The 24,421-nt window shown below is 64.1% G+C and overlaps 2 protein-coding genes across 8 annotated transcripts; one reads left to right on the forward strand and one right to left on the reverse strand.

Annotated features, from left to right (window-relative positions):
* Nucleotides 1-367: 367 nt before the first annotated feature.
* Nucleotides 368-15,588, reverse strand: SLC4A1 (solute carrier family 4 member 1 (Diego blood group)). 5 transcript variants are annotated; one of them, XM_064636888.1, is made up of 22 exons: nucleotides 15,475-15,563; nucleotides 12,699-12,790; nucleotides 12,493-12,589; nucleotides 11,326-11,395; nucleotides 11,093-11,193; nucleotides 9,857-9,927; nucleotides 9,504-9,681; nucleotides 9,289-9,424; nucleotides 8,875-9,016; nucleotides 8,369-8,438; nucleotides 7,535-7,719; nucleotides 6,590-6,800; nucleotides 6,277-6,480; nucleotides 5,916-6,064; nucleotides 5,089-5,283; nucleotides 4,171-4,338; nucleotides 3,911-4,000; nucleotides 3,643-3,809; nucleotides 3,278-3,531; nucleotides 3,022-3,191; nucleotides 2,622-2,795; nucleotides 368-1,861 (listed from the first exon to the last, which is right to left on the reverse strand). In XM_064636888.1, exons 2-22 carry the CDS (start codon nucleotides 12,714-12,716, stop codon nucleotides 1,781-1,783), a joined length of 2,931 nt encoding a protein of 976 aa, XP_064492958.1. In that variant the 5' UTR covers nucleotides 12,717-12,790; nucleotides 15,475-15,563; the 3' UTR covers nucleotides 368-1,780. The 5 variants fall into 5 exon arrangements, with proteins under 5 accessions (XP_064492958.1, XP_064492959.1, XP_064492960.1 ...); XM_064636889.1 differs by lacking the exon at nucleotides 12,699-12,790 and having other exon boundaries at nucleotides 15,475-15,588; XM_064636890.1 differs by lacking the exons at nucleotides 11,093-11,193; nucleotides 11,326-11,395 and having other exon boundaries at nucleotides 15,475-15,562.
* A 1,997-nt stretch (nucleotides 15,589-17,585) lies between these two features.
* RUNDC3A (RUN domain containing 3A) lies at nucleotides 17,586-24,097 on the forward strand. 3 transcript variants are annotated; one of them, XM_064636814.1, is made up of 11 exons: nucleotides 17,586-17,793; nucleotides 19,570-19,685; nucleotides 19,828-19,961; nucleotides 20,550-20,635; nucleotides 20,740-20,829; nucleotides 20,921-21,001; nucleotides 21,467-21,632; nucleotides 21,850-22,007; nucleotides 22,658-22,847; nucleotides 22,972-23,078; nucleotides 23,309-24,097. In XM_064636814.1, exons 1-11 carry the CDS (start codon nucleotides 17,687-17,689, stop codon nucleotides 23,514-23,516), a joined length of 1,443 nt encoding a protein of 480 aa, XP_064492884.1. In that variant the 5' UTR covers nucleotides 17,586-17,686; the 3' UTR covers nucleotides 23,517-24,097. The 3 variants fall into 3 exon arrangements, with proteins under 3 accessions (XP_064492884.1, XP_064492885.1, XP_064492886.1); XM_064636815.1 differs by having other exon boundaries at nucleotides 17,589-17,793; nucleotides 22,710-22,847; XM_064636816.1 differs by lacking the exon at nucleotides 17,586-17,793 and adding an exon at nucleotides 18,572-19,093.
* Nucleotides 24,098-24,421: the final 324 nt, after the last annotated feature.

Here is a 24,421-nt window from a genome sequence, read left to right on the forward strand (position 1 = left end):
ATCCTGGAATGCTGGGATGCAGCAAGTATCCTGGAATGACTATGAGGAGAATCCCAGGATGGCTCTAATGAGCACTCCAGGATGCCAGGATGCTGTGAGGAGCATCCTGGGATGACCGTTGGGAGCATCCCACAATGACTGCAGGGAGCACGCCAGGATGTTGGGATGCAGGGAGCATCCTGGGATGCCCATATGGAGCATCAAAGGATACAGTGAGCATCCTGGGATGCCATGACAAGCATCTTGGTACAACTTCACTGCCCATTCCAGGGGGATGGACACCTCCAAAGGCTGCTGCTACTCCTTTTTGGGGGGAATTAAATAAGGCAATGCACCAGAAAATTGCCAGCTGGAAAGAAAACCCCCATTTCCTTTCTGATTTTATTAATTTCTTTATTAAAGCCTGATACAGAGGTAGGGGGAAGGGAAGGAGGAAACCCCAAAGATCGAAACATTTCTTCATTTCAGACATATAATTAATAAAACTAAACCAACCCCAAACACAAGGCCCTGGGTGTGGCCACCCACTCCCACCCCCCTACTCTCCCACCCCCTCCCCCCCCCCGCTGATTTTGGGGTCAAAAATGAGCAAAAATGAGCAAATTTTGAGCCTGATCTGGTGTTCTGTGCCCTGGCTGGATCCAGTCCTTCAGGATGATCAGGGCAGAACGAGCCTTGGCAGGATCAGGGGGATGCTCAGCTGGACTGGGAGCAATCCCAGCAGAAACAGGGCAAGACATGGTCAGCAAGCAAGGGAAAAATCGAGGAAAAACTACACAGATTTACCCGGAACGCTATAAAAATAAAGAGGACTAATTAACTAACTAACACTAATTCATGAATGGAGTGAGACTGACAGACTGGTCCTTAGAGTTTAGGCCCTGACCAGGATCCTTAAAAATCATCTTTTATAGAAAATTCTGAATTTTGATATAATTCTCTAGTATATATACACACACACACGGCCCTGCTGCAGCAGGGGCACAACCAGCCCTAAAAATAAATTACAAACCCCCCCCAGTAGCATCAAATATACAGATCACTCCTTGCAGCTGCTTTTTTTTTTTTTTTCTATTTTCCTCAATTTTTTTTCATTTTTAAGGTGCTTTTTCATCCTTTTTTTGGGGGAATTTTTGCTTGGCTATGAGTGAATCCTACCTGCGGAAGCATCGGCATAATTATAAGTAATTTTTTGGCTGTTTTTAGCATGATTATTTTCGTTCTAAATATGTAAACTCCCTCACTGGACTATTTACATCCCAACTCTGGGAGGTGCTGGAAGCTCAGCGGAGCAGCTGGGATGATCCCACTGGAGCAAACGATGGAGAAAGTGGGAGAAGGGCTCCGTGGGGTGAAGGGTCTTTCCCAGCTCACTGGAATGTTCATCCGGGGAAGAGGGGCCAGGCTGGGGGTGTCCCCGGGGGCTGGGAGCTTCCTCCAGCTCCTTCCCATGCCCAGTGCCCGCTGGTGGCCTCAGGGATGGGATGGTGACACATCCCACCTTGCCACGGGGTTGGGGGTGGCCCGTGGAACCCCCCGAGCCCGGGCAGCCCCTTCCCCAGCAGGCAGCAGAGTGTGGGTGAGATCACACCATCCAAAATATTTAAAAAAATAGATCAAAAAAAGGGAAAAACAACTAAAAAATATTTCCATTCCTGGGGTGTGCAGGTGGGGACAGTGTCCCCAAATCCTCCATTGCCCAGCGGCCCCGGGGTGGCAGCAGTGGTGATAGAAGCATGGGGGGGGCTGGGGGGGCGTTGGGGGGCCGGGGGTCCAGCCCTTAACTGGGCATCTGCACCTCATTGTACACGTCTGTCCCCTCCTCCTCCTCGAAGGTCACCACGGCATCATCTGCGTCCAGCTGGAGAGAGGAGAGGGAGTGAGGGGGACAGGGGTGGGGACAGGGGTGGAGATCAGGAGTGGGACATGGACAGGGGAGGGGAATAGGGACAGGGGATGGGGATAGGGATGAATATAAGGAAGGGGGCAGTGGTAGAGATGGGGACATGGGTGGAGGGAAGGATGGGAATGGGGACAGAGAGGGGATGGGGTCAGGGTTGGAGAAAAGGATGAGGATGGGGAGGGGTCAGGATTGGGGGTAGGACTGAGGACAGGGACAGTGTCAGGGATGGAACAAGGTAGGGGCTGGGATGGGTATGGGAAATAGGGGCAGGGATGAGTCTGGGGACAGGGACGGGGATGGGGACAGGAATGGGACAAGGACAGGGTGAGGATGGGGACAACGGTGGGAATGAGGACAGGGATGGAGACAGGAATGAGAGTGGGTACACAGATGGGGATGGGGACAGGAGTGAGACAAGGATGAGGATTATGGGGATGAGGGGACAGGGGCAGGGACAGAGATGAAGCTGGGGACAGGGATGGAGATGAGAACACAGATGGAGATGAGGATGGAGACAGGAATGAGAATGAGGAAGGGGATGGGGACAGGGATGGTGATGAGGACAGGGACATGAGCAGACACAAAGATGGGCCTGGAGACAGTGATGGGGATACATATGGAGATGAGGATGGGGACAGGGATGGGGATGGACACCAGAACCAGCACAGGGACAGGGACAGCACAGTGGTGGATCCCAGCATGTGCTGGGGCTACGTACACATTTGAGCTCGATGTCCTGGAAGATCCTGGGGAGCAGGAAGCGCCGCAGGGGCACGGTGAGGATGAGGACGAAGGGCAGCGCCAGCGAGGCCGGGGTGGACTTCACCACCCACAGCAGCACAAGGACGATGATCTGGGTGAAGGTGAAGAGGTGCATCCGCCAAGTCTTCACCTGTGGGACAAGAAGCCCAGGACTGAGGTCAGGGACAGCATCCCATACCCTTCCCAGGGTGCTGGGTGCTGGGGTGGGGGCAGGACCAGTGGCCTGAAGAGCCCAGTGAAGGTCAGCACGGAAGGAGGAGGCTCTTTGGGGAGCCTCAAGTGATTTCAGGGGTGCTGCAGCACAGGACACCCCCAAACCCGCTGCCACCTATGGAGGTGACACAGGGCTCACTCACCCTGGTGACATAGGGCTCGTCAGGGTGGTACTTGGGGGGCATCAGCAGGAGCAGGATGCGGTCGAAGAGCTGGATGCCAAAGAGGGAGGTGACCCCCATGTAGAGGAAGATGCCGAAGAGCACGGCCAGCGGGATGTACTTCAGGATGGGCTCCATGAGGATGGAGACGCCTGCGGTGGAGAAGGAGAGGTTGTGGAGAGCTCCTGGGGGACCTCCAACCCTCACCTGCCATGTGGGGGGCACCTCCCCAGCTCACCGATGAGCACGGCCACCAGCAAGCTGCTGATGCGCTGCTCCTTGACCTCCAGGATCTGGGATTTCTCTCCGGGAGAGGAGGCCTTGCTCATGACGGTGAGGGCGTTGGCGTGGGTGATGGTGCGCACGGTGGTGGCACTGAGCCAGGGCATCCCGAAAAGGGCCGCCAGCCCCCCCATGGCCACGATCAGCAGCAGGTCCAGGTGGAAGCCGCTGCCCTTCACCAGCTTCCTCTCGGGTTTGCTGACGATGAGGCTGCGGGGACACGGGGGACGAGTTGGTGACACAGCACCCCAGGGAGGTCCCCTCCGTGCCCGTCCCACCGGGCACCCGCAGCCCTCCCCTCCCCGTATCCCCCATCCTCACGTGGTGATCTGCGTCTCGAGGAAGATGAGGATGAAGACCAGGAGGGCGGGCACCACGGAGGCGAACATCATCCAGATGGGGAATTTTTCGTGCAGCCCCATGGGGTTGATGAACCAGCCCCGGGCGGTCGAGTTGGTGACCTCCAGCCCCTTAGGGACGCTCAGTTTCTGGATGGGAGCAAAGCGGGGAGTGAGGGGGTGGGACACAGGGATGAGCAGCCAGCTCCACATCCCCGTGCCTGTCCCCCCCCAGCCCTGCCCTCACGAACCTGTGTGTACGTGTCCTTGATGAAGAAGTCGGCCAGGGCCATGATGAAGATGGAAATGGGCACCCCAAAGTCCCCGATCAAGCGCCGGACCTGTGGGGACACAGTGACCACATTAAACCCTCTGTGTGACCCCCCAGCCCAGGGGTTCTCCCCCACCCTGTCCTCTGCAGGAACAGGCAATGAGTTTGCCCGGTCTCAGCCGCTGAGCCCCTGTTTTGCAGTGGGGAGGGGGGACAGCACCGTGTCCTCCCTGTGCTCACCTTGCCCGGCAGGAAGGCGCTGTTCTTGAACTTGCGGAGGAAGAAGGCCAGGAAGAAGGTGCCAGCCATGAGGATGAGGGACAGCAGGGCCGTGTTGGGCTCTGGCTCTGAGGGGTCATAGTCAGCCTTCACGCTGTACTCCCGCTTCAGAGGGTGTTGCTTGAAAATCTGGGGAGGGAAGGGGAGGAAGTGAGCGAGGATGGGGATGGGGGATCCCCCTGCACCCCTCCTGCCATGCTGGGAGCCCTGCAGGACCATCCTGGTGGGTGCAGGGTGTGTGCCAGGGGGATGGGCAAGGCTGGAGCCTGGCATGTGCTGAGCAGGGGGGATATTTAGGGTTGGTTTTCTCTGTGGTTCTTCAGAAACAAGGCCAGTGGCACAGTGGGGTCAGACAAGCGTGTCCCCACTGCAGACCGTGGGTCACCCGGGGTGTTCAGGGCAGTGCTGAGCTTGTCGTGGGGTGCACGGGGCACCTGGGTATGACACACACCCACGTGTCCTGCCTGTCACCTCCCCAGCACCAGCGATGTCCCTGTGGGCACCCAGTGCACGGGGTGACACCATCCCAGTGCAACCAAGCAGCCTGGAGGGGTCTGAGCCAGGGATGGGGGGAGGAACTGGGTCTCTTCAGGCAGTTGCTGGGCAAGGACCATGTTTGGTGCAGCCCAGGGGGGACATCTATGTGGGGTTCACCTCCCTACCCCAAAATCCCCCTGCAGAGAGATGCATGAACCACAGAACAGTTAGGGTTGGAAGGGACCTCATGAGCTGGGGAACACCTGGAAAAGGGGAGAAAACACCAGGAGATGGGCTCTGTCCCTCACCTGCATCCCACTGTTTCTATGGAAACCCAGGTGATAACCACAACCTGCAGCCCCCCTCCCACCTTCCCCACTGTGGGACCCCCGTGCCCCTCACCGTGACCAGCTTGGAGAAGGTCTCGAAGATGAAAATGAGGGAGATGAGGAAGGAGAAGATCTCCTGGGTGTAGCGGGACAGGAAGCGCACCAGGAAACTGCCCTCGAAGGCCACCACCACCAGCACCAGCAGGATCATCCAGAAGCCAATCCAGACCCGGCCCACGATGTATTCCAAGCCATTGCTGCTGCAGAACTGGGGAGGCAGAGGGCACAGCCCTGTCAGCCCCCCAGAGCCCCCCAGCATGGGCACTGAGGGGGGCTGGACCTTGACATCCCACAGTGGCCCCACACATCCTTCCCCAGGATGGGGATGGTGGCACCTCAGTGTGGCAGGACCCTCATGGGATCACCCACCTGGCAGCACCCCTGGGCCATCACCTGGATGGCTCTACCTGTGTGGTGTCACCCCTGGGCTGTCACACAGGTGACATCACCCTTGTACATCATCCATGTGCCATCCCACAGTGCCATCCTGTACGTGCCACCCCCCCTCCTTGTGTCATCCCGCCAGTGCCATCCCATCAGTGCCATCCTGCATGGGACACCCTCCTTGTGCCATCCCTCATGTGACATCCATCATCCTATGCCATCCCACCAGTGCCATCCCACATACAGCACTCCCCCTGTGCCATCCCCCAGGACATCCCCTCATGACATCCTCCCTGTGCCACCCACCCTGCCATCCCTGCTGTGCTACCCCCACTGTGCCACCCCCCCACAGCAGCTCCCTGTGCCTCTCCCAGGGCTGGTGGGGAGACCCCAAGCCCGCTGTGGGGACTGCCAGAGGCAGGTGGGGGGCACCCACAGGCACCGGGGGGTACCCACCCCATAGAAGGCTTCCTCGAAGACGAGGAGGGGTCCTGAGAATCCAATGACAAGGAGGGGCTGGGCACCGAGGAGGCTGAAGAGCACACACTGCACGCAGGTGGAGATGAGCAGCTCCGACACCCCCATCATGCCCTTGGTCTTCTCACCTGAAAGGGAGCAGGGCCGGTGAGTGCCAGGGTGGGGGACACAGCGCTGTGCCCCCCATCCCACACCCCTGGGCACCGGGATTAGGGGGTGCATAACCCCCTGGGAGCATCCCCACGGGATGGTGATAAAGGAGGTGGAGGCCCCCTGCTCCCCGCCCAGCTGGGGGGACAACCCCGTCCCCTGGTGTGTCCCCAGCCCGTCCCCCCACTACCCAGCAAGCCTCCGAAGGTGACAGCAGGTGACAGCGCCGCAAAGTAGATGAAGATGACAGCGGCCAGGCACTGGGGGCTGAGGGCGTCCTTGATGTCACTGAGATATTTGGGGTACCGGCGGCAGATGTCCCGCACCAGCCCCCCAAAGGGCCGCCCCGTCCTGCGCAGGGGGTCGTCGTCCTCCGGTGCCGGCGCATCCAGCCCTGGGGACACACCGGGTGGTCAGGGGGGCACCCCGTGTGCCAGGGGGGTGTCCTGCCTGCCACGGGGACAGGGGATTTCGGAGGGGGGTCCGGGTGGTCCCTGCCGTACCCTGGTCTTTCAGGAAGCCCTCGCTGGGTGTTTTCTCGGGGGGTTGGTAGCGGCGGCGGAGGAGTTCGCGCTGCAGCGGGACCAGGGCGCGGAGCAGCTGCTCGTTGGGGGTCTCGGTGGGAGGCAGGACAATGCTGGCCTCCAGGAACTCCTCCACCGCCCGCACCAGGTCCTGCCGGCCCTCGGCCAGGTAGGCATCCCGGCGAAACACCTGTGGGATCGCCCAGGGATGGGTGGTCAGCCGGCTCCGGCACCCCTGAGCGTCCCCGTGGGGCTGGGGTGTCCTGGGGACACGGGGATAAGGGGGCACATGGGGGCACAGGGGCTTGGGGACAACAGGCATGGGACCATAGGGGCACAGGGACACTGAGATAAGGTGTGAGATGGGGGGACAGAGGCTCGGGGACAGGGGGTGTGGGGATAAGGGGATATAGGAAGATACAGGAGCTTGGAGGCAGGGGAATATGGAGGGAGATGGGGACACAGGGGATTTGGGATAGGGGGCATGGGGATAAGGGGGGACACGGGGCACAAGGGCATGGGGACACGGGGATAAGGAGGGACATGGGGGCATAAGGGATTGGGGACAGGATGCATGGAACCACAGGGGCATGGGGACATAGGGATAAGGTGGGAGATGGGGGCAGGGGCTTGGGCACAGGGGTGTGGGAGCACGGGGGCACAGGGACGTGTTTGCTTGGACACATGGGGACAAAGGGACACTTTGGCCTCAGGGACATGGGGACACTGGTTCATGGGGACAAGGGGACACAGTGGCAGGGGGACACAGGGATGAGACAGACATTGCACAGGGGGGTGAGCCCTGTTAGAGGGTGCAGCCTCGGGATGGGGACTCCGGGGTGCTCAGGGGGGCTGATGGTGGTGGCAGTGGGGTGGCAGTGGGGTGGCAGTGGGGTGGCAGTGGCAGTGGTGGGTGAGCTGTACCCTCTCGGACATCATGGTGGCGATGGCACGGCCGATCTCATGGTAGCTGATGTTGGGGCTGTCGGGGCCCAGCACCACGAGGAGGAAGCGGACGGGGAGGGGCACGTCCAGGACACCGTCCAGTGTCACCGCGTCCTTCAGGCGCACAAAGGCCAGCGTTGGCTGCTCCAGGAAGGCTGCACAGCCTGGGGGCAGGACGGGACGGGACGGGGGTCATGGGGGACCAGGCACAGGGACACGGGGACATGGGGGCACAGAGACACGACAGGGACACGGGGGTACAGGGACATGGGGACGGGGGAGCACAGAGACAGCAGGACATCGGAACACGGGGACATCGGGAATGGAGACAAGGGGACATACAGGCTTGGGGATGTGGGGGGACAGAGAGAATGGGATAGGGGCACAAAGACATGAGGACACAGGCACAGGGATACAGGGACATGGGGACACAGGGATAGATGGACATGGGAGTACAGGGATATCAGGGCACAGGAGCACAGGGACACACAGATAGGTGGGCATGGGAGTACAGGGACCTTGGGGCACAGGGACGTGGGGGACTTAGAGACATGAAGACATGGGGAGATGGAACATGAGGACAAGGGACATGGGACAGGGACCCAGAGAGCAGCACCGAGCAGCAGCAGGCGGCGGCGAGAGCTGAGGATGGGGAGAGGCAAAAACAGTGCAAGAAAGGCAGGGCGTGAGCGAGCACAGCGAGGGGCAGATGGCAAAGCTCCCCCTGCACCCCCTGACCCTGTACCCACCTCCCTCAGCCTGCACCCATCCCCCTGACCCAAGCCAGCACCCACCACCCCACTGACCACTCACCCACGAGGACCAGGGTGGCCTCAGCATCCTTGGGGATCTTCTCTTGGAGTTGGGGTTTGGAGGCCCCACTCTATTGCAGGCAGAGGGATGGTAGGAATTAGCCAGCCAGCCTTGGTGGCTGTCCCTGTGGCCCTCTGTGCCCCCTGCACGTCCCCCCTCTGGTGTGTTTCTCTCTGTCCCCTGCATGTCACCCACTATCCCCTGCATGTTCCCCTCTCTCCCATGTCTCTCCCTCTGTCCCATGAATGTCCCCTTCCATCTCCTGCCCGTCCCCCACCACTCCCTGAGTCTCCCTCTCTGTCCCCCAAGTGTCCCCCACCATTCCCTGTGTGTCCCCCTCTGCATGTGCTGCAAAAGCACGTTTGAGTGTGCAACTGCTCTGTGCCCCTACGTGTGCCAAGGTGTGTGTTCACTTGTGTGTGTGTGTGTGTGTGCACCCTGTGCACATCTCCCACCCCCAGCCCCATGTCCCAGTGCCCCCCAGTGCCCCTCCATGCCCCCAGTACCGGCTCAGTCCCTGACAGCTTGCTCATTTCCATGGGCTGCTGTTCCCTCATCAGTGGCTGCTCCACATCGTCCCGGCGGGTGCCCGAGCGCTGCAGCAGCGCCGGCGGCAGCGTCCACACCGACTCCCCCTCACTGGGGTGGCTGAGAGCATCGGGGGGGTGGTGTCAGACCCCCCAGTGCCATCAACCCCCCTCAGACACCCATAAGGCAGCCTCATCCCTGTGGGTGTGCTGGGACACCCAAACAGGGCTGGAGGACAAAGCTTTCCCACCCTGATCCAGGCTCCAGTGGGATGCACTGGGGTGGGTCCAGCCCAGACCCTGGGGACCCCCTGGGAGCACCAGCCCTGCCATACCTGTGCTGGGTCCAGCCCAGACCTCAGGGACCCCCTGGGAGCACCAGCCTTGCCATACCTGTGCCGCAGGAGCAGTGTCCTCATGATGTCCTCCCGGTCCTGTGGCTTCCACTGCCCCTCGTAGATCATCTGGTCGATGAGGACGTTGACGATGGCTGCCATTGAGTTGGCTGCCACATCGAGGAGAATGGCACCTGTGGGGACAGCACCGTCACCACCTGGCCAGCGTGGGGTCCCTGTCGCCATCCAGGTGGTCCCCAGGGGTGTCCCCACCTTTGTTCAAAGCCCGTCGGATCTCCAGGAGGTTGCGGTAGGTCAGGAAGGAGAGATGGGGCTGGCTCCACTGCCCCGATTCCTGGAAATCCTCCTCCAGCTGGAGCCAGTGGCCGGCCTCCATCCAGCACAAGTCCTTCGAGCTGTCCATGACCAGCTCGTGGAGCTCCACGTAGCCCTGCAGCCAGAGATGGGGGGGTCAGGGTACCCCCAGGTGGCCACACCAGGGACCCCAGGACACCCAGTGTCTCCTCTCCCCATGTCCTGGTGTTCCCAGGTTGGTCTCCAAGTGGCCACAGTCCACACACCCTCAGGAATGGGGAGGGAATGAGGGTCCCTGGGACAGCACCCACCTCATGGATGTCCTGGGACAGGAGCCTCCTGCTCCCCGACGCCTCCGGGTCCACATCGGTCACTGACTCAGCTGCAAGTGGAGCCACCAAAACGTTAGCTGGTCCCTGTCCCAGCCCAGACCCCCTCCCTGGGGTCTGTTGAAGGTGCCTCCCCCCACCACCTCCATCCCACACCCATCTGGGGTCACCTGGAAGTGTCCCCTTCTCCATCACCCTCAACCCAGACCCAGCTGGGGTCACCTGGAAGTGTCCCCTTCTCTGTCACACCCCAGCCCTGCTGGGGACTCGCTGGACGTGTCCCACCATCCCAGAACTTCCATTACCCCCCCCCCGACGGTGCTTTTGGTCCCCTCACATCCCCGCAGCCCAGCCCCTGGGACAGGGTGACAGTCTGGGGACATCACCGGGGCCGGGGTGAGGACAGGGTTCATGGCCACCGCCCTGCCACAGACACAACACCGGCACCGAGCACCGTCACTGGGATGGGGACACGGGGACATTCCCGTGCACATTCCCGGCCAGCCAGACCCCAGGAGCTCGAGGTATCCCTGTCCCCGTCCCCTGCCTACCTGCGGGCCCCCCTGCGCTCCCCATGTCCCCGCAGCTCTGTCCCTATAAAGTGGGGAGCGATCCCCGCAGCCGCCCTGTGTGCACCGTAAATCCAGCAACACTTCCTTTGCTGACAGTAAACACCAGCGCGGCTCCCGCCCGCCGCTGCCACCCCACCGTGGGGACAGGCTCACCCCGTCCCTCTCCGCCCTCGACGGGGACCACCGCGGTCCCCTCGCTGTCCCCAGCCGGGTCACCCGGCGGGGGGATGCTGCCGTAAGAGCCGCATCCCGCTCTGCCGGAGGAAGGATGCTGTGCCCGCGGGAGCGGGGATGGGGCGCGGCCCTTGCCACCGTGTCCCCGTCAGCGTTGGCCGTGGCACGCGGGCACGAGCGTGTCCTCGTCCCTGCCCGCCGCCACCGAGCCGCCCGGCGCCAGCCGGCGTTCGGCCCCAAGTGGTTCTTGTCCTCACCCCAAACAAAGACTTTATTTATCCTCAATCAGTGGGCGATTACGGGCAAGTGGCAGCGGTCACTCGTGCCCTGCCGCCCGGGTGACGGTCACCCCGCGCAGGGTGGGGACAGGGGTGGGTGGCAGAACCGGGGCAAGACAGCGCGATGGAGGGCTGGGGGTAGGGGGGGACGCCGGGGCTGGGCTTCGTCCCCCGGGGCCCCCGCGGTCACTCACGCTGCCCTCCGCCCCGGCGGGGGGGCTGTCCCGGGGGGGCCCCGGCCGCGCGCCTCTTCCCGTGCAGGTCATAACATCCCCGGCGGCCGGGCAGATACTGGCTGCAAAACACACACCGCCGGCACGGGGGGGTCAGCGCCGGGCACCGCGGGTGCCACCGGCTTCCCCGCGGGTGATGCCAGCCGGGCGGGCAGGGCAGCGTCCGGCGCCCCCGCCGCGATTTGGGGACTCACCGCAGGGGCGTCAGCTCCTCGGCTCTGGCCCTCCACGCGCGCAGGGGGGACCCGATGCCAGCGCCGGCCCCTGCGCAGAACAGGTGGCAGCGTTACCCCCCGACCCGTGTCACCCCAACGGGGGACCCGAGCCCAAACACCCCCGCGGGGTGGCAGCTCTGGAACAACCGAGCTTGGGGCAAAGGGATGCTCCGGGGCACGCAGACCCCCCAAACTCCCCTCACCTCCCTCCCCGGAGGCTCAAGGACCTCGGGTGTCCCAAAGGACAGACCCAGTTCAGGCACCTACAGCCCCGGCACTGGAGGTGGCACCTCACGGCTCCAGGGCTTTGGCAAAGGGTGTCGCTGCCTTTGGGGGATGTCACCCTGAGGATGGGTGTCCCTGCCTGACCCCACACTCTGAGCGAGCCCCGCTGTCGGTGCCATGCTGGCACCCAGGAAACCGTGCAACACGTCTGTGCCGTGCTGTGCCCATGCAGTGCTTCTGCTCATGCAATGCTGTGCCCATGCAACACGTCTGTGCCCTGCTGGCACTCAGGGAACATGCCTGTGCCATGCTGTGCCCGTACAACACACCTGTGCCATGCTGTGCCCATACAACACACCTGTGCTATGCTGTGCCCATACAACATGTCTGTGCCATGCTAGCACCCAGGGAACATGCCTGTGTCATGCTGTGCCATGCTGTGCCCATACAACACACCTGTGCCATGCTATGCCCATGCAACAATGCTGCTGATACCCCACAGGTGCCCATGCAATGCTGGCACCTGTGAAACACCCGTGCCCATGCAGTGCTGGTGCCTGTGCAACACACCAGAGCAGTGCTGGTGCCCATGCCCAGCTGGGACCCACAGAATTCCGGTGCTCATACAAACACGTGACCTCGAGCCACTGGTGCCCCTGCAGTGCTGGCACCCAGCTGGTGCCGGTGCCCGTGTGGTGCCATTACCCGTGCAACGCTGTCACCTGTGCAGTGCCACTGTCACCCACACAATGAGGTGTGACCTCTGCGACGCCAGTGCCCGTGTGACACACCAGTGCCCGTGCAATGCCACGCCCATGCAGCGCTGGCACCCGTACAACAGCGGTGCCCATGCAATGGCCCCCCTTGCAGCGCTGGTGCCCCCCCGTGCCAGTGCCCCCCAGCACCCCAGGAGCCACTCACTGCTCATCTCCCCCAGCGACAGGCGGGAGTCCTTTAGGCCGGGATCCTCGTAGCCCTCAGGGTCGAGGGTCCTCCTCATCCCCTCCTCGTAGGCCTCCTGTAGGACGGAGAGAAGGGAGTCAGCGGGGTCTGGTACCCTCAACGCCTCGCCGGGGCTGTGCCGGGGCGCAGCAGCAGAGCCGGGGCGGGGGGCCGGGGGTCCCTACCTGGCCGGGCCCCTCCATGGCTCCGGGCTCGGCCCCCGCTGCCGCCTCGCTGCGTCCCGGCGCTCAGCCCGGTGCCACCATAACCCGGCTCTCTGCGGGGCGGCCGCGGCGGAAACCAGAGAGAACACGTTAGCAGAGACCGGGGCACCGCTCGGTGCCCCCCGGGATCAGGGTTTGTCCCCTGGGGTGGGGCTGGGGCTGAACATCGTGGCCGTTCCCGCAGCCCCTGCCCGCCTAAACTGCTCCCCACGGGCTGGGAGGTCCCGGGGTTGGGGGTCCCCGGGGAAGTCGTGCCCTGCCCTGTCGCCATCCAGGATGGGAACCAACGTCAGGCGAGGGCAGAGCCCCGGCAGCTTCCCACCAGGGACGTGGCATCCTGCCCTGGCCCACCCATACCCATGCACACCATGCCCTGTGCCCGGGGGTCGGGTCCTGTACAGACCCACACCCAGGGACTGGGGTCCCACATGACCCCTTGCACGTGGGTGGGGGTCCCATATAGACTCATACCCAAGGACTGGGGTCCCAGACACAGTGCCCAGGTCCCACAGCAACCGCCCCCCCCTGCCCCGTGGCACAGTGCAGGGGGGAGAAAGGGAAACTGTGGTACAGCTGGGCTCACGGGACACCCCAAAACAGGACAGTGTGAGCACCCCAGAGCCCCCAGGGTGCACAGCTGAGGAGGCCCCTGCTGCCGCTCCCCCATCAGCACCCAAATCCTCTTCAGCACCCAGTTCCTGCACCCCCCTGGCCCCCACTTTGCCCTCCCCCGGGCTGTGCCCCCCATTCCCCTCCCGCAGCTGCCCCAGGGCTGTGCCGGGGGACAACCGCCAGGGGGCGCCCTGTCCCCGCACTGCACCCCCCCTTTGCCCCCCCGGGGCAGCCCCGGAGGGACCCGGGGGTCCGGACCCCCCATTCCCCTTAACCCCCCCGCCCCATGACCCTGCACTTGTCCCCCAGCCCAGAGCCTCTGGGAGGGGGTGTCCTGCCCCGAGACTCCCAGACCCCTTGTTCCAGACTCTCGTGGGGTCCCCCGCATCTTGGGAGGACCAAAAACCTCTGCTCTCCCCCCGCCACCCCGGCCCAGGGACCCCTCAGGGGGGCTCAGGGGCAAGGGCAGGGCAGGGGGGCTTCGGAGGGAACCAGCCCCCCCAGATCTCACCGGGGTGATGCAGGAGCTCGCTCCCGGACGGGGGGCGGCGGGAGCCAGGGTGGGGTCCTGGACACCCGGCGGGAGGCCACGGGATCCCCGGTGGGGCCACGGGATCCCCGGTGGGGCGCAGGAGCCGCGGCGGGGCCACGGGACCGATGGCCGGCTCCGGACCCGGCCTCCTCCTTCCTGCTCCGCCTGGCCCCGGGGCCGGCGGCCCCCGGCCCCCCAGACCGGCCTGTCCCGGGCCCCCTCGGCCCCCCCAGCCTCGCCGGCGGCTCTTGCATCAGCCCGGTGCACCGGGCTGCGCCCCGCTGATAACTCCCGGCACCCGCTGTCGGCCCCCGCCCCGCTCCACCCGCCGCCCCCCGCACTGCCCCGCAGCACCCCGAGGCCGGGGTGAGGGGCTGGGGACCCGCGGGGTGCTGGGGCACCTTCCAGCGAGGTCACCTGGACCTGCTGAATCCATCCTTGGGCCACTTCACACCGTACAGAGCCCATATGTCCCGCGGCACGGGTGTGAGATAGAGCCCACACGTCCAGCCCGGAGCCCACACGTCCAGCCCTGCACATCACGGGGCACAGGACAGAGCACGTCCTGCACCACGACCCTCCTGCATGGTACAGAGCCCCTGCGCCCCTCATCGTGTGTGTGGGGTGGAGTCCCTACCTCCCACACCACACACCCCATGTACAGAGCCCGTGTCTCCCGCGCCACACAGCCAACGTGCCCCCTGTGGAGCCCACACATCCCACGCCATGCATGCAGCGTGGCCGGGACCCCTCCCACAGTGGGTACAGCCACCACGGCTCATAATGGAGCCCAAACATCCCATGTCATACAGCCAGAGTAGCTCAGGACTGGGCTCACACCTCCTACACCATATATCCAGCACCGCTCGGCGTGGAGCCCATACATCCCACACCATCCACACAGTGTGCCTGGGGTTCTTCCTGCAGCAGGTACAGTCACCATGGCTCAGTGTGGAACCCACACATCCCACACCATCCCTGTGGCATGGTTGGGGTCCCTCCCGCAGCAGGGAGCCCCATGGCTCCATATGGAGCCCATACATCCCAGACCATCCACTCAGCTCAGCTGAGGCTCAGCTCCTTCCCACAGTGGGTACAATCCCTGTGGCTCCATATGGTATGGAAACCATACATCCCATGCCATCCACACAAATGTGGCTGCAATCCCTCATCCAGCAGGTACCTGATGTGGCTCAGTATGGAGCCCATACATCCCATGCCATCCTCACAGTGTGGCTGGGGTCTGTCCCGCCACAGGTACCCCCATGGCTCCACATGGAGCCCATACATCCCATGCCATCCACACAGCATGGCTGGGATCCCTCTCCTGGTTCCGTATGGACCCCACGTATCCCAAGGTATCTACACAGTATGGATGGGGGCCCTCCCCCCGTGTCTCCATAGGGAGCCCATATCCCCCATCCCACAGCACCTCCCACCCCAGCACCCCCTGGCTGACAACCCTCCACCCCCCATCCCACACCGAGGGCACCCCAGGGTGCCCTCCCAGCCCTGCCTGGCCCCACCATCCCCCCGCCCACCCCGTCCCCCCACTCCCACCCCAGAGACACCCCGAGGTGACCCCGCACCTACCCCTGGGGTGCCTCCGGACGCCCCTGTCCGCGCTCTGCCTGCGGCTGCCCGGGCTGCGAGACACCAATGCCCTGAGTCACGCTCTCACCTCCCTAATCTCACCCCCCTGGGGCTCACCCGGCCCCCCCCGGGGCCCCCCGTAAACAAGGTTATCGGGGTGCAACATCTTGAGGCGCGAGGTTGTGCCCCGCCTGTGCCCCGCTGCCCCCCCGGCCCTCTGCCTGCCCGGCACCACCGGCCCTGCTCCCGCTGCCCCCCCATATCTTGTTTACCTCCGGGTTTCCCTGCGGGGAATCCCCGGGATCCCCCCGGCTGTCCCCCCTTCCCACGGGGTTGGGGTGTTCTCTCTTTCTAAAAAAAAAAAAAAAAAAAATTAAAAAAAAAGGGGGTTCCTGGGGAGGTTCCCCAGGGAGGAGGCACAGGGGGGGGACATGGGGATGGGGGATGTGGCGGGGTGTCCATCTGTCCCGTGGGATTGGTGTCATTGGGGTGTCCTGGAGAGGGGGTGGAATAGGAAGGGCTGAGCGTGTGTGTGTGTGTGTGTGCGTGTGTGTGTGTGTGTGTGGGCACGTGTGTTAGTGCACATCCATGAGCACATATGTGTGTGTGTGAGGGCACATCCACGAGCACATATGTGTGTGTGTGAGGGTACATCCATGAACACACACGTGTGTGTGTGTGAGGGCACAGCCATGAACACACATGTGTGTGTGTGTGTGAGGGCACATCCATGAACACACATGTGGGTGTGTGTGAGGGCACATCCATGTGTGCACGTGTCTGCACATCCACGTGTGTGCATGTCCACGTGTACATCCATCCCTCTGTGGACAAGCATGTATTTGCACATGTATATTTGCACATGCGTGTGTGTGCATGCACATCTATGTACATGCTTGTGTCTTTATATTCACAGCCAAAGGGGTCCTGGGCCCAAATCCCAAACCCAAATCCCAGGGACAAGGAGGAGCGAGCCTTGCACACACACACACACACACACACACACAGTCCCACAGCAGCCCCCCAGTGCCTGGAGACATTCATGGGGTCCCCCACAAGGTCCCTCTGGCCGTGGGGTCACACCAGTGCTGTCCCCCCCTGTGCCAGCCCGATTTGGGGAGCCCATCCAGGCAGGGGGTCAGTCTCATGTTTTTGGGACCCAGTGGCACCCACCGTGGGGTGGAGGGTGGTGCTGGGTCTGGGTGCCCCGATAACAGACCATGGCCTTATCTGGGTGCTGCCAAGGGCTCCCCTCCCTGCACAGCCATGGGGATTTTGGGGGTCCCTCCCCCCCATGCGCCCCACTGCCCCCCAGCTGGGTATTGTGGGTTGGGGTCCTCTGGACAGGAGAAAAGGGGGGTGTGAGCACCCTGTGGGGTACAGACAGGGGGGATTTGTCCCCACAAGAGGTGTCTCCCCACAGTGGCCATGGGGGTTTTGGGGGTCCCACCTCCCATGGGCGTGCTGCTGCCTCCCCAGCTGGGTGCTAAGGGCTGAGTTCACCTTGGCAGGGGCAGAGGTGGGTGTGAAGCCCCCCTGGGGGCACAGAGAGGAGGGTTTTGTCCCCATGGAGGGTGTCTGTCTGCTGCAGGTGACCCAGATTTATCTGGGTGCTGTGGGGCTCAGTGGGTGCCTGTGGGATTCACCCCCCTTTCCCGATTTCCCTGTCACATCAATGGGGAAACTGAGACACGGGGCAAAATGGGGGTGCAGGGCCCCCCTGCACACAGTCAGCCCCCTCACCCTGTGAAGGGGGTCCCTCACCCCCCACAGACCCCTCAGGGAGGGGTGACACTCAGACCCCCCAAAACGGGGATCAGGGCAGGGAGGGGGGTGCTGAGCTCAGCCTGGGGTGGGCAAAGAACCCCCCGAAAGTCCCAGGGGGGCTGCCCCCTCCCCATGGCTTTCCCCAGGGTGTCCCCACCACTGGCACGTCATGTCGGGGGGGGGGGGGGAGGTGGGCTGCGACCCTCAGGAAGGTGGAGGACTGCTGCCCCCCCTTTATGCTCCCCCCTCCCCCCGGGGGAGAGATTTGGGGGGCCGGGGGCGGGGAGAGCATCCCTTTGGAAGGAGGGGGGGGCGGCGCACGGCCCGTGGCGTGGGCACCGGCGGAGCAAAGCCTGCGCGGCGCGGGGGGCAGCGGCCGTGGGGCGGGGGGGTCCCCACGGCGGGGAAGGGGCATCGCCCGCGGCCGCGGCGTCTGGGCCGCTGGATGGAAGCGAGCTGGGTGCCGGCTGCCATGGCTCTGGGGCTCTCCTCCAAGAAAGCTTCCTCCAGGAACATCGCCGTGGAGAGGAAAAACCTCATCACCGTCTGCAGGTGGGGGGGGGGCACCCCGAAATGGGGAGGGGAAGGGAGAGCGGCGGGGGGAGGGAGAAGGGACCACCGCCGGTGGGGATGGAGGAGATGGGGGGCGGGGAGGGGAGGGGGTGGGGAGGAGGGCTGGGGGGTTCGTTCCCCCCCCTCCCTCCCTCAGCCGCCCCTTCACCCTTTGGGGGGGTTTGTTGTTGCTGCAGTCGCTTTATTTTGGGGGGGGGGGAATTGAGATTGGGAGGGGGGAGGAGGAGGATGGGGATGCGGGAATGGGGGGGCGCGGAGCTGCGGGGCCGCGGGGCTGCGGGCGGTGGGGCCGGGGCTGCGGGGCTGGGGGGGTTCCGGGGGCACTGGGGAGGGTTAGGGGGGCTGGGGAAGCTTCGGGGGGGGCGATGCGGGGATTGGGGACACAGTGACAACATGGAGGCGGCCGGGGCAGGGATGTCGGGGGCCGCCGAGGATGGCGGGGGGATGCAGGGGGAGTGGAGGGTGTGGGGGGTACTGGGTGCAGTGGAGTGCCGGGGGGGGGGCTGTGTTGGGGACCCCCATGCGGGTGGGGGGCCCAGGAAGTGACGTCAGGGCCCCACTCCTGGCGGCAGGGATGGGAGATGAAGGATGGAGGATGAGGGTTGTCATGGAGACGCCCGGCTGGACCGGGAAGGGGGGGAGCAGGGGTGGGGTGGGGGGACGGGGGGGCTGGTGGTCCCTGCAGGGGCACACGAGTGGGGTGAAGCTCCCCAGGCACTAGTGAGGGGCTGCTGGTGCAGGGAGTGCTGGAGCCTGGCCTAGGGCTGGAGGGGCTGTGGGGGGCACCAAGGCCAGGGTCAGCCTGGCAGGGACCCCCAGGGCCTGGTGTTGGGCTCCTCCCCATGGCACAGGGCACCTCCGACCCCCATCACGACATGGGGACCCTCTGGATTTCCTTGCCGTGGCAAAAGGCACCTCCAAACCCCCTGAATTTCCTCACTGTGGCACAGGGCACCTCCAGACCCCCCTGTCATGACACAGGGAACCCCTGGGTTTCCTCACCATGGCACAGGGCACCTCCAGACCCCACTGTCAGGACACAGGGACCCCCCGTTTCTCATCACCTTGGCACAGGGCAGCTCCAGGCCCTGCTGCCATAACATAGGAACCCCCTGTTTCTTATCACCATGGCACAAGGCACCTCCAGACCCTCTGGATCTCCTCACCACAGCACAGGGGCACCTCCAAACCCCACTGTCATGCCATGGGGACCTCCAGGGCTCCTCGCCATGGCACAGGGCACCTCCAGACCCCCTGAATTTCCTCACCACGGCACAAGGCAGGTCCACACCCCTCTGTCACGACGAGGCACCTTCCACCCGCCGTCAGAGGGATCCCCAGCCAGCTGTGACCCACAGACGGGGGGGATCCCCGCCGAGCCAACACCTGCCCCGTGCCGGGCTCGGCGGGCGCCGTGTCCTCGGCATCGCTGTGCCGGGAGCACGAGCGGCCGGGCGGAAGGGGAAGCCATCACCGCCCGCGCACGGCCGGGGAGGAAGGGGCCTTTGTTCGCCCTTCCTGGCCACTTGCTCAGCGGGAGCGGCGGCCGCCCCTTGGGGTCCCCGGGGACGTGGGGACACGGGGGGTCAGCGAGCCACAGCCCAGCCCGCCGCCCTCTTCCCGCTGCTGGGAGCGGGAGCCAACGGCTGGAAAAGCGTTTTGCTCCGGCGCTGAAACCCGGCCTGTGCCAGGTGGTGGGTGAGGGGTGGTGGGGATCTGTCCCCTCCCGCCCTGTGACACCCAAACCCTCGCCAGGTTCTCGGTGAAGACCCTCCTGGAGAAGTACACGGCGGATCCCATCGATGACTCCTCCGAGGAGTTCGTCAACTTCGCCGCCATCCTCGAGCAGATCCTCAGCCACCGCTTCAAAGGTAACGGGGGGCGTCCCTGTCCCCACCCCTGTGCCCCATGGCAGGTGGGGATGCCCACGGTGGCACCAGGGAGTGTGTCCAGGCTCTGTCAGGGGCTTTGCCAGCACAGCAGCCCCCGACCGCAGCCCCTGGGTGCCCGCAGGCCCCGTCAGCTGGTTCAGCTCCGATGGGCAGCGCGGGTTTTGGGATTACATCCGCCTGGCCTGCAGCAAGGTCCCCAACAACTGTGTCAGCAGCATCGAGAACATGGAGAACATCAGCACCTCCAGGGCCAAGGTCAGGAGGGTGCCAGCCCCAGCCCTGTCCCCATTGCCATTCCTATTCTTGCCTCCCCTGCTTCCATCCACACCTTGTCCCTGGTATACGGACCCATTCCCCTTCTGTCTCCATCCATATCCTACCTCCATCCCATCCTAATCCCATCCCATCCCATCCTCAACTTTATCTTTTCTCATCCTCTTCCATTCCCCATCCCTGTCCCCATCCCATCCTGTCCCATACTCATTCCCATCCCATTCCATCCCCATTCCATTTCATCCCATCCCCATCCCATCCCATCCCCATCCCATCCCACCCCATCCCCATCCCATCCCATCCCATCCCATCCCATCCCATCCCATCCCATCCCATCCCATCCCATCCCATCCCATCCCATTCCCATTCCCTCTCTGCCCCCCATAGGACCCCAGGGGATCACTGGGGCACAACAGGAGCTGTGGGTCCAAAAAATGGGTCAAAAAATGGGTTAAAAGCCACTCCCGGGTGGGGAACCCCTGTCTGCTGGTCCCCAGAGCACCAGGGATGGGTGGGATTGTGGTGAGGGGCAGCTGTGAGGGGGGACCCAATGGCAGCCCCCCCTTGCAGGGCCGGGCGTGGATCCGCGTGGCGCTGATGGAGAAGCGAATGTCCGAGTACATCTCCACGGCCCTGCGGGACACACGGACCACCAGGTGAGCAGCCCATGGCCCCCCCGGCCACGGCCACACCTGTGTTAGGCCCAGGGTGGGCTCCGTGTGCCAGGGTGGGTTTTGGGGTGCCACACGTTTCCCCGCAGGCGGTTTTACGACGACGGGGCCATCATGCTGCGGGAGGAGTCCACGGTGCTCACGGGGATGCTCATCGGGCTCAGCGCCATCGACTTCAGGTAGGGGCGGGTGACACGGTGGGACACAGGCCCTGACTGACCCCCTGGGGTGCCCTGACCCTCTGCTCCTTCTCCCACTGCCGCTGCTCAGCTTCTGCCTGAAGGGAGAGGTGATGGACGGTAAAACGCCCGTGGTCATCGACTACACGCCCTACCTGAAGTTCACACAGAGGTAAGAGTTGGCTCCCTGGTGCCCTCCCTGGGGTATGGGGGGAGGTTGGGGTCCCTTGGTGGGTTTTGGGGGATTTTAGGGTCCCCTCACCACTGTTTTGTCAGTTTGGGAGGGCCTGGGTGGTCCCTGGTGGTTTTTGGGGTGCAGCAGGATCCACCTTCACCTGCAGGTGTTGGAGGTCTGGGGGCTCCCTTGGATGGGTCAGAGGGAGGTCTCTTGGTGGGTTTTGGGGGACATGGAGGTTCCCCCACCCCCGGATCAGTTTGGGAAAGCCTTTGGGAGTCCCCGTTTTGTTTTGGGGAGTAGCAGGACCCACCTGCACCTGCATATGTTGGGGGTCTGGGGGCTCCCTTGGTGGGTTTTTTGGGATCTCTGGGTCCCTCGGTGGGTTTTGTGTCTGCCCTGGCACCCTGGTGGGTGTCCCTGACTGTGTGACAGCCCCCACTGAGCCCCTGCACCCCCCAGCTACGACTACCTGAGCGAGGAGGAGGAGCGGGGCAGCGTGGAGAGCAGCACGAGCGAGGACAGCTCGCCTGAACACCCCTACCTGCCCCTGGTCACCGACGAGGACAGTTGGTACAACAAGTGGCGCAAGATGGAGCAGAAATTCCGCATCGTTTATGCCCAAAAGGTACCAGGAGCTGGGATGGGGCTGTCAGGGTATCACCCCCCTGGGATGCTCCAGCCTGGAGCATCTGCCCCTGCATCCCCTCTCCCACAGCCCAGTGGTGTCCGCAGACCTTCACCCCACTGCTGTGGTGACCCAGTCCTCTCATTGTCACCCTGAGTGGCCCTGGGGACATTGTGGTGGCAGTGGGGCCACCAGTGGTGACAGTGGCCTCCTGCAGGGGTACCTGGAGGAGCTGGTGCGGCTGCGGGAGTCGCAGCTGAAGGACCTGGAGGCGGAGAACAAGCGACTGAAGCTGCGGCTGGAGGAGGTGATGGTGCAGAACCAGCTGGAGAAGAGGGAGCTGGAGGGCGTCATCCTGGAGCTGCAGGAGCAGCTGTGAGTGGGGACATGCTGCTGCTGCGGGGGGCTCGAGCTGGGGGGGTCCCTGGAGACTGGGTGCCCCAGGGGCTGTGGGTGGTCCCCAGTGCCCCATCGATCCCGAGGGGCAGAGTGAGGGGTGGTCCCTGGCACCCCGTACACCCTGTGGGGTGTGATGGATGTGGCGTTCCCAGGATCTGGGTGCCCTGTATTCCCTGTGGGACACAGTGGGTCCCTGGTATCCCATTTGCCCCACGGGATGTGATGGGTGGCAGGTCTCTGATGCCCAGGTGCTCCATATATCCCATAGGACATGGAGGGTCCCCAGTGTACCCAGTCTGCCCCATGGGACGTGATGGGTCCTCATATTATCCATGGGATATGATGGGTGGAAGGTTCCCAATACCCAGGTGCCCCATATGGCCTTTGGGACATGGAGGGTCCCCAGTGTCCCCTCTCCCCCATGGGACATGGTGGGTCCCCAGTGCCTCATATATCCCATGAGACATGGAGGGTCCCCAGTGTCCCTTATCCCCTGTGGGACATGGTGGGTTCCAAATGCCTCATATATCCCATGAGACACGGAGGGTCCCCAGTGTCCCGTGTGCCCCGTGGGACGCGGTGGGTCCCCAGTGCCCCACACATCCCGTGGGCCGTGTCCCCGGCAGGTCCCCGGCACCGGTGGCCATGCCGGGTGCTGAGCAGCCGCCTTTGCCGCAGGACGGGGCTGATCCCCTGCGAGAACCCACAGCTGGCCCAGCTCTCCAAGGAGATGGTGACACCCCTGGTCAACCAGTGGCCCTCGCTGGGGACCCTCAACGGCAACGAGAGCGGCTCGGACAGCAAACTCTACAGGAGGTAACACCATGCTGGGGGCAGAGCTCCCCTGACCCGTGCCCAGCACCCTGCCCTGCCCTGGGGGAGGGAGGACGGGGAGAAGGGCTGTGCCAGCCCCGGGGGGCTCAGCATTGTCCCTCTGCAGGCACAGCTTCGTGAGCACCGACCAGCTCTCGGCCGAGAACAGCCTCAGCTCCGACTCCCAGCGCCTGGGCGAGGGCAAGCGCGAGGGCGAGCCCTGGGGGCCCTTGGGTAAGACACCCCCCACCCACCAGCGGGTGCCCCACAGGGCTCAGCGTGTCCCCCCACATGCACCCAGGTGTCTGAACCCTCCCAACAGCCCCTTCCTTGTGGCAGCAGTGCTGTCCCAGCAGTGCAGGGACACCCAGGGTCCCTCCCGGAGGGGTGGTCTCCGTCCCCCCGCGGTGGCAGCGCTGGGGTGCGAGGCCGCAGCCCCCCACGACACCCCTCTCTGCCCACAGGGAAGGACCCCACGCCCTCCATGCTGGGGCTCTGCGGCTCCCTGGCCTCCCTGCCCAGCTGCAAGTCCCTGGCCAGCCTCAAGTCCAACGAGTGCCTGGTGAGCGACAGCACGGAAGCCAGCCCGACCCGCAGCCCCAGCTGAGGCCCCCGGCCCCCTCACCACCCCCCGGCCCGGCCGCCCGGCCCAGCGTCGCGGCACAGGACTGAGCTCGGCCCGGGACTGAGCTCGGCCCCCCTCGCCGCCCCGGGAACGACGAGGGACTCGCCGAACCCACTGGGGAGGCTGGGGACGGGCATCCCCCTCCCCATCTCGACATCCCACCCCCCGGCTGTGCCTCGGACCCCCAGCCTGGACCCTGGCTGGAGACATGGACCCGTTGGGATGGGGGATGCAGGACTGGGACCCAGGCGAGCTGGGGATGGGGGGGATGAACTGTGCCATGGGGGGACACTGGGAGCGACAGCTGCTGGGGAGCAAGGAGGGGGTCAGGGCCAGGCCCCCTCCAGGGGTGAGGGTCTGGGCACAGCCCCACTGTCCATCCTGCTCAGCCCTCAGTGCCCACCTGGCCTTCCCCAGCCCCTCTGCTTTGGGGGGCTGCCTGTCCCCCACTTTGGGGACCAGCTGTCCCTCCTTGCAGCAGCATCCCCACGCCAGGGGGAGGACTCCCCTTTCCCATCCCCTTCCCATCCTCCCCTGGGTTTTGGGTTGTTTTGGGTGATTTTGGTTTTTATTTTGGCCCCATCTGCCTGGTTGGAGCAAAAGGAAATCAATAAATGCAGCAAGCAGAGCTGGCCTGTCACCCACCCCCCCTGCTGGGACAGGGGGGAACAGACCCTTTGTGCCCCCCACCATGAGGTCCTGGCCCAAGCAGGGGTGCTGAGGAGGGTCCAGTGAGCCTCTCTTCCAGCCCCCCGGGCAGGGAGAGCACCTTTGGGACACAGCAGGTCAGCAGGGATGGGGTATCCCCCTGCCCCATCAGCAGTGGGGTGCTGCTGGGGGGAGCAGGGCGGTCCTGGGTCCCCTTACCCTCAGTAAAAGCCCAGCAAGGACCTGGTGGGTGACAGTACTGTGCCCACACAGCGGGGACATGGCTGGCACTCCTGGGGGGTGC

The sequence above is a fragment of the Pseudopipra pipra genome, chromosome 26 (assembly GCF_036250125.1).
Source record: "Pseudopipra pipra isolate bDixPip1 chromosome 26, bDixPip1.hap1, whole genome shotgun sequence".
NCBI classification, from domain to species: domain Eukaryota; kingdom Metazoa; phylum Chordata; class Aves; order Passeriformes; family Pipridae; genus Pseudopipra; species Pseudopipra pipra.